The 9,784-nt window shown below is 25.4% G+C and overlaps 1 protein-coding gene across 3 annotated transcripts; it reads right to left on the reverse strand.

Annotated features, from left to right (window-relative positions):
• Positions 1-1,344: 1,344 nt before the first annotated feature.
• On the reverse strand, positions 1,345-8,428 carry LOC112693135 (cell division cycle protein 23 homolog). 3 transcript variants are annotated; one of them, XM_025568056.1, is made up of 9 exons: positions 7,040-8,428; positions 5,773-5,940; positions 5,051-5,687; positions 4,748-4,952; positions 4,485-4,664; positions 4,003-4,167; positions 3,663-3,906; positions 1,604-1,856; positions 1,345-1,532 (listed from the first exon to the last, which is right to left on the reverse strand). In XM_025568056.1, exons 1-9 carry the CDS (start codon positions 7,147-7,149, stop codon positions 1,416-1,418), a joined length of 2,079 nt encoding a protein of 692 aa, XP_025423841.1. In that variant the 5' UTR covers positions 7,150-8,428; the 3' UTR covers positions 1,345-1,415. The 3 variants fall into 3 exon arrangements, with proteins under 3 accessions (XP_025423841.1, XP_025423840.1, XP_025423843.1); XM_025568055.1 differs by having other exon boundaries at positions 4,739-4,952; positions 7,040-8,427; XM_025568058.1 differs by having other exon boundaries at positions 4,739-4,952; positions 5,773-5,851; positions 7,040-7,129.
• Between the last annotated feature and the right edge of the window lie 1,356 nt (positions 8,429-9,784).

The following is a 9,784-nucleotide window of genomic DNA, read 5'->3' on the forward strand; positions in this document are numbered from 1 at the left end:
ACAAATATATAAAAATATAATAGTAAATTATTCAAATTTATGGTTTAATGTAGCTTATACACAAATTACAAATGATAAGGCATCTAATTTTCTTTAGTCGAAGTGACCTGTGAGTATTAATGATATTGATATTTCATTAATTTTTTCCAAAAAAGAAATAAAAAAAAATTGTTCACTAGAAAATGTTAGTACACAACATTGCCATAAATGTTTTTGAACCATCCAATTACACAATAAATCTAATTTAGTCAGATAGTAATTATGGTGTTTCAAACATTAATTCATGAAATAAAACTTTTTTTTTATTTTTCCTTTATTATTTTTATTTTTCTCTAAACTAAAATCCAGGTATTTTTAAGGTTACTTTTTTTTAAATAAGAATTACAACAGTCAACAATATACAAGTTAATAGGAAAATTACAAAATAAAATTGTATTCAATTACTGGCTTACCATAACATTGATGACCTCTTTATCATTAACACAGTCCTAGTACTAATCTACCAAGATCATTGTTGATAATTTTAAATTTAATACATTTTACTTAAACTATTTTATACTTAATTTTTATTAAAAATCTTACAATTATCAATATCCGTCAAATTTTTGCAAAACATTTAAATTAGACAATCAATTATATCCTTTAACTGGTTTTTAACTAACTTCTAACTGGTTTTTCAGGGGGTGAAATTTCAACATCCTTTCTTCCATATACCTATTTCAATGTGCCTCTTTGTTCTTGTTTTTATATAGTTTTGTATATTGCATTTTAAACATAAATTTTTTGATTTAAAAAAGATAGTTGAATATAGGAATGTAGATATGTTAATGTCAGATAGGTAAAAATGGAAGAATATGAAATGTTAAAAAGAAATTGTTATACTTTACAAATATAATACTACAATATATATCCATTTTAGGTTAAACTTTAATTAATTTATTTATTTCTATACTATTTGTTTATTTATTTATATACTATAAAATAAAATGTTATTATAGTCCCTGCATTAAGATAATTAATGCATGAAATTATAAAAACACAAATTGAGATAGGTAACATAAATATTTTGATGTAAATAACTTAAATATAAGCTAATGAAAAAACTTTTTGTTCTTAGTAATTTGTATAATAGATCACTCAAATAGTCTTTATAAGAAAATGTCAGTTGATAGTTTAATTATACACCATTAGTCAATTAGTGTATGATAACCAAATTTCATTAAAGCCATTTTGAATAGTTTTATTTGAACAAGTGGATAAAAAAATATTGAAAATACTTCACAATGAAAAAATATATTTATAATAAAAAACCTCATTACAATAAAATATTCAATAGTTCTTTTACTTTTACTCATAAATACATTTAAATACATACATATACAAACCAATATGATAGTTAACTTAAAATTACAATTTTATAGAGCAAATAAAAATCGACGAGCTTTAATTGCACCTGGTGTTGATCCTGGGCAGCCATCAGATCCTGCTCGGGCTTCAACTTCATTTATTAGGGCACTCACGTGCTCCAATACCTTGTAATAGGAAATAAGACAATATTTTATTTTAGAATTTTAATATTTGGCATATAATTTATAGTGCTTACTATTAAACACTGACAAGTTGAGTCCTGCATTTCAATACACAAATTACGACATTTTTCTGCTAAACTAATGGCTCGATCATAATAATGTAAATCCATATAATGATGACCCAAGTATAAGTAAATTTTGCTTAATATCAAATTCAACTCCATGTCACTTTTGTTTTTAAATGCCGTTTTTAAAGCTTTTTTATTCAATACATTGAAGTGATCCCGAGTTGTCTGAATACTGCTATCGCCATATTTTTCATAATATCTATAAAAATTAAATATATTATTTCAATTTAAAAATGTAAATATAATTTATAGCTTTGATTTTATTATTAGATAATATAAAAGTAAATATAGTCACACAATCAAGAATTTAACATAGAAGGTAAAACTTTTAAATTATTAATTGAATTATATAAATAAATAAATAAATAAATAAAATATGAATCAATATATATATATATATATATATATATATATATATATAATACATATATCAATTAGTAAAAGTTTACCTATATCGAGAAACATAATATAATTTTGATATCCAAATAGATAATTTAAATACACTAGTTAATCATTACAAATTAAATATTAGGTGTTTTATTAAAAATTGTTTAAGTACATAAAACTGTTAATTTGCTTACCTATATTTTTAAGTTTTTGAATATAAAAATAAAAATTGTGATTACTTTAAATGATTTCATGTTTTTTTCCTAAAATTTTAAGTTAGCATAAGTCCAGTGTAATATTATTATTTAAAAATATTATTTATATTATTTTTATTGTAGCAAGGAAATATTTTTTTAATTTTTTTATTTTAGTTTAATTTGCTTTTGTTAAAAAAAAACATTGCAGCAAAATAAAATATTGTTTTTAAATATACGAAGTCTGTTCAAAAAGTACCAGGATTTTTTTTTAATAATTACAAAAATAAAGTTACATATTATTTAAAGGTATCGCCTTCAAAATCGCCTCCAGACGATATGCAGAGGTTCCAGTGATCTTGCCATTTTTCGAAAGTCCTTTGGAACTGTTCTAAAGTTATAGCTTTGAGTTCTGTTACTGTATTCACTTTAATTTCCTTTATATCTTGAAACCCTTGACCTTTAAGTGCAGATTTTATTCTCGGGAAAAAAAATCGTATGGGGCTAGGTCAGGCGAATAGGGAGGGTGCGGGACCGCAGGTATTTTTTTTTCAGCCAAAAATTCACGAATTGACAACGCTGAATGTGTTGGTGCATTGTCGTGATGAAGATACCAGATCTCACTTCGCCATTTTTCTGGGCGCTTTTTACGAATTCTCTCTTGCAAACGTATTAATACATCTTTATAGAATACCTGATTGACTATTTGTCCACGGGACACAAATTCATAATGAAAAATACCTTCAATATCATAAAAAACAATCAGCATTGTTTTGACACTCGATCTCACTTGGTGTGCTTTTTTTGGTTGAGGAGAAAATTTTGTTTCCCACTGAGATGACTGTAACTTTTTTTCCCGATCGTAACTATAAACCCATGTCTCGTCCCCTGTGATGATGTTTTTTATGAAATTTATATCAGCAGATTGATTATTAAGGTCTTGACAAATCATTAAACGATCTTCGACATGACATTAGGATATGACGAAAACGGAGATCGAAGCAAGCTGACTAAAATTAACCATGTGTAATATTAAAATGAGTTAAGATAGCGACTTCGGGTTTTGTTCAAAATATTCATTAATATGTTGGAAATATATCTATTTATAATTTAAAATGTTATCATGCATAGATTAGCCGCAATAGCATTTGTCCTGGTACTTTTTGAACAGACCATGTACGTTTGGCTTTCTCAAAATATGTGAGCATGTAAATATTATTAAATACATTATAAAGAATGTAATTTTTAAATGTACAAATAAATAAAGACAATTTATTTAAATAATGATATAAAAATAAACTAAAAAATCTAGAGTAGCAATTAATATTTAATTATAATAGACCATTCAGTATATTATAATAAATTAATAACATATATAAAAACACATAATTATTGATTTAAAAATATACTTTAATTTAACATACTTCCAAAGCTTTAATAATACTCCTCCATCAGTATCGTAATGCAAGGCCTTATAGTAACAAGTCAATGCTTCATAAATACGATCTGTACGTTCAAACATTTCTCCTAATGCAAGTAACATACGGAAATCTCTAGGCCTTAATTCACGTGCATGGGTAAAATAAAATAATGCATAATTTGGCAACTTTACTAATTCATAAATTTGCCCTAGTCCATACCAAGCTCTGTAATCTCTTATGTTTATTTCTGCAAATATAATGAATATTGAGTTAAAAGTTATTTATCATACCTTAAAATAATAAATGTTTTAAATATTTAATAATTTCTTTAAAGTGTTCTTACTTAATGCTTGTCGATATGATATAATGGCTGCAAAAGAGTTTTTCATCTCAATATATTCATGGCCTAGTAGAGTCCAAGCGGTCACATTGAATGGATTCATTCTGACAGCTTTTTTAAAATATAAAACTGATTTAGCATGATCACATTTTAAACTATACATATTTCCTAAACAATATTAATAACAATTATATTATTAACAGTTATTTAAATATGAAAAATAGTAATAGTATAGGTGAGCAAGAGTTTTAAAATAATATGAAATACCTGTACCAAAAAAGTAATTTAAATTTAAACTATAAATTATTTAATAAATATAAATCTATAGCAGTATAAATGACCAATTTTAATATAAAATATTAAGGAAAAAAATACTTATTAATATAATTCAGAATAAAGTAAAATAATTATTTATAAGAATTGTTTTCTAATAAAAATAAAGATATGTATTTAAAAATTCACAATACAACTTATTAATATCATACCAAGGACACATAATGTTTCTTGACGGTACCGATCAATAGATGCAACATGTTTAGATAGGGCTATGAGTTCTTCACGATTATCAAAAACATACATAAGATTTGATAGCAGATCAAAATTATCTATCCTGTATGGATCTAATTTGATAATATTAGTAAATGATACTACTGACTTTTTAATTTCTGTGTAAATTACAATTTGTTAGAAAATATAATGATGTACAAATTTAGAAAGTATTAAATAAAAATGATTTTACCATTTTTACCTCGCTTATTGTGATGAGCAGTAGCCAATTGGGAATATAAATATGGCCAACTTTTAAAAGCTATATGACCTTTGTTCAAAATGTCATGGTATATATCCACACCTCGTTCAATTATTTGAAAATCAATTAATACATGTGCAATAAAAAGTAAGTGCATCCAATGATGTTCATTGTTTTCTAAGAGCCGTGAATTTAATTCATCAAGCTGAAACATTAAAAAGCTAAATAAATAACAATCAAAATAAAATTTAATTGGAGTGATTGTTAAATAGTATTAATTAATTAATTTTAATATGTAATTACCATTTTTACATCTTTAATTAGTGTTGAAAGTTCAATCCAAGCACCCCAGTGACATGGTTGTAAACGTATTGCTCTAATTAGTAATTCTACAGCTTCGTCACATCTATCAATTCTTTTCAACATAACTGCAGTTAGCCATAACAAATATGGATCTTCTCGTTTAATTCGAAACTCGGTAGTAGATGTATTTGGTTCAGATTGAGAAGCTGATGAACTAATTTTAGCTTTTTTAGTTGCATTGTTGCGTTTAGTATTCTTAACATTTTTTTTCCCAGCAGTTGTACTTGGTCTTTCAATTCTTTGATTACGAGGTCGTCTACTACATCTTCTGCCTTTGGGTGTAGAATCATCCTCTAGCTGTATATAATTATTTTGATTGTTAGTTTCTAATTCAAGCATCTCTTGAATTGGAGGTTCGCCTTCAGATTCTTCATCAGAGTCATCTTCAGTTCCATATACATTGAGTATTAGAAGTTCATCCAACAATTCCATAAATTTACGCATATTCAATGGTTTATATGAATCAAATATGTTAACACGCTCATATATAGATTCATTATGCATACTTAAGTATCTAGCCATGTAATGTAAAAACATAGATTTACTATTATTTGTATATTTTGCCACATGTGCGCAACTAAAAATAAAATTTAAAAAAACATATTAAAATACACAACATAAAAAAAAAATGTAGAAATTATAATAAATATATAATTAATCACCCTGGATAATCTTCCAAATCAAAATAGGCACGTGCTTTGGAATACACAAGATAGTCTTCTAAATTGGAGAATGCTGGTTCTAATTCAAAACGTAAATAATTACTATTTTCATTTTTATAATCGAAAAATGGAGGTATATCTTTAAGTGTTACCAATAACTCTGATAAACTATAACAAAAAATAAGTAGATACATTTTTATTTGTTCACTGATTAATACACAATATTTCCTGACTATGATCATGTATACTGAGAATATACAATTATATAAGACAATAAGTAATCCAGTGATTACACTTTATATTAGACTTTTTGATACTGTAATTTTTTTTTTTTTATAATTATATGAGTATAATTTAATACTGTTAGCATACTTGAATTTTCAGTACCTAGTTCATAAAAGTAATATCAAAAAGTACTACAAACAATTAACCTGATTGATATTTACATATTTTTTTAAATTATTGTCACTAACTATTAAATTAAATACAATATGTTTAATATCAATTATTAAATATGAGATTTGAAAGTAGATACATTCATAGAAAAGGTCATTTTCATAAAGTTTTCTGCACATATTTGGTTTCTGGTCAATGATTTTTAATGTCTAATAGTAGAAAGTCTATCAATAGTAGGATTATATTTTGTTAAATAGTAGATTAATAGTAATAGTAAATAATAATAATAGTAATTTTAAGTAGACATTTTGTAACTAGACTTCTCGACTGTGCAATATATATTACAATATTTTCTCTTAGTATTTTTATGTACACAGTAAATTTGAAAAATATAAAATAAGCTATAAGTGAAATAAAATAAAATACAATAAGATATAATGGTCTTAACACATTAAATTATGAAGACTATTAAAGTTTTTAAAGCAATTAACGTTGCCATAGATATTAAGATAAAAGGAGGAAGTGGAAGAGGTAGTTGGACGTAAATAGAAAATTATATGAGGACAGCTGGTGAATATAAATATGCTGCATACCAAAATTGTTTGAAGCTTAAACAAAGGAAATATTTTATAAATATTAACATTAGCATCTCCTGTTCTATTATATATATATATAAAAGATATAGCTAAAGGAAAAATAAATACTTACAAGGAAATAAATTTAATGTAAATAATATAAATTAAAATTTTAACTATTTAACACTAACTACAAAATTATTTGAAAAATGGCAGAGACTAAAAGATAAGTTGTAATTATTAAAATTATTTCTTATATACTACAATTTTATTTATTCTGTGCAGCAACTACTTACAATTTAGTACCATAATGTAAACATCTGTCCCTGCATTCTTGTAGAGTATACATAATTTCAGCTTTCATGACAACCGGTTCTTTGAATTGCTCATAATATTGTGAATACATGGTGGGAAAATTATTTATGATTTAAAATAAATTTCTGTTCGTACTCTGTCGTAATAAAATCTTACAATTGAGAATATTATAGATATTGCCTATAACATATTCAAAATAAAATTCAACAGTAAATGTTCACCGCTAATTTCGATAACAACAATGGTGATAAGCATTATTACGAAAAATGATTAGAAGTACGGAAAAGATATCTGAGTAGTGACAACTAATGCCAACAAGTATCATATTTATTACAATAATTTATTATTTAGCATTTGTATGGAATCCATATATTCCTGATTGTAATTCCACATCACGGGACCAAGGTAACCAAAGCACATGTGAACGAATGTTGATAATTGCTTTCGGTGTTATCCAGTGGCGCACTGGGGAGTTCAAGGGTAGCAGTAAGCTACCTCTGATTTTTGGTTTTGGGTAGTTGAGTGGACTCCTGGTCCCAAAATATCTACCAAGGTTTATAGATAATAATTATATATATTATATATACCCCAAAAATATTTTTTAGTTATACCACTGCTTTTATGTATATAAAGGTACATTTGCGGATGACACTGATATTCTTGCGATCGACAATGATCCAAGCAATTCTAAAAATTCAAAACCACCTTTCTGTGCTAAACACCTGGTTCTCAATTAAAAAATCAAATTTTAACCCAACTGAATCCGCTCAAATTAATCTAACACTCCCTTAGAATGTCCTCCAACGTTTATCGATAATGCACAAATTCCATTTTCTACTCAAATTAAATACCTAGGGCTAACGATTGATAAATGCCTCACTTGGGGTTCACACTTATTAAACAAACATAAAATCTTTAATTCGAGACTTTACCTTCTAAGACCTCTACTTCGCTAGAAGCTTTCACTCAAAATCTAACGAACAATCTACATGGCTCTTCTAAGACTCATCTGGTACTATGGTATTCAACTTGAGGCTCAGCCAAACCATTCAACATTAGAACAATACAGGCAATTCAGTCTATTTGCCTACGTTTAATATCAGGTGCTCCCTGGTACATCTTTAATGACACACTACATAAAGACATTTGCATTTCAACTTCAAACAACAATCTTGCTACGTTTACTTAAAAAAAAACACATAACTTTCAATACTCACTCAAATACCTTAATCACTCAACTTTCATCCGAACAAATCTCAGGTAACCTACCCAGATGCCTTAAAAGGAACTAGTGTAGGGACCTACTCTCTTCCTACAACATTTTTTATAGTGTCACTAATGGGCGTCTTCCCTCTTATCAATCAAATCATATCTAATTTACTTATTGTATAACATGTAAATACAGATTGCAAAAATTTTGTTTTTCTTTTTAAAAAAAAAATTAATACTCACCTATTGGCTAATAAAAAGGTAAATGAGAAAATATTGAAGTATTTTATCATCCATAACATCACTAATAATTGAAGATATTTGCCATTAACAGCAACATATTAAAAAATGCTGTATTATATAAATTTCTATTTGTTTACAAAAATATATAACAGTCCCACCCTGTGTATATAAATATAATTATTAAGCATTACAATAATAATAATTATATTTGTTTTGTATAAATTGTATTTGTAGTAAAAAATTTTTTTATAATTATTTAAATATAATTATATTTGATAATTAGTCGAGAACTTATTTGTAGTTAACTATTAAGTGACTTAGAAGCAACATAATTCAAATACAGCAGTTTGTACATTATTCTGCACTATGTTAATAAACATTGTGCTAGTGTTAACTTGTTAAGTTATAATTAGTAGTACATTGCACACTACATATTAGGTATTGTGATTAAATTCAGCAAGACAAGCATATTTTAATTTTTAAACATCACTTTTTATTGATTTTAACATTTTAAATAAATAACAAAATGACATTGTATCAAAAAATTTTTAATGACCCCTTACAAATTAATAAACGATAAACAATTAACAAATAATTCCAAGGATTTCTACCTAGTTGTAGTATAATAGGCCAGTATTACACTAGTTTGACAAACCATACCGATTGGCAAGAAGTCAGTATATACCTAACAAAAATATTTGTCAATTTATTGATGACGAACCAGTAGAATATCAAATTTACTCTATAACTGTGAAATATTGGAGTATATGAAAACAAAACTTTTAAGGTACATATTTTTGATATTATTCAGTGGAATAATAAAATAAAAACAAAAAATGGAGTAAATAAAGTATTACTTGGATTTATATGGGAGTTAATTTTGAAAATACTATTTTTTTTTTTTTTTATAATTAATAAAAATAATTAGTTAATAATATCTGGTTAAACTGAGTATGTAAATTAGTAGTATAATTTAATATATATAATTTTAAAATAAAAAGACAAATTTTTAAAGGTTCATAAAAATTGCTTGGTGTGGTTTTCATACGACGTCAGTCACTTTTTTCTGGGACACATTATATAATTGATCCTTAACAAAAATAATATGCTTTTAGATTTTATAATTTTTAAAATATAAGATTAAATATTATTAGTAAATTAAACAAATATCAGTCTTAAATTTTTCTTAAAAAAAAAAAAAACTAGTAATTATTAGGTTATAATAAATATTTTTTTTTTTTTTGTAATGAAATTGAACTTTCATTATAAAATAT

Source organism: Sipha flava, unplaced genomic scaffold (genome assembly GCF_003268045.1).
Source record: "Sipha flava isolate LNK unplaced genomic scaffold, YSA_version1 81_pilon_pilon, whole genome shotgun sequence".
NCBI classification, from domain to species: domain Eukaryota; kingdom Metazoa; phylum Arthropoda; class Insecta; order Hemiptera; family Aphididae; genus Sipha; species Sipha flava.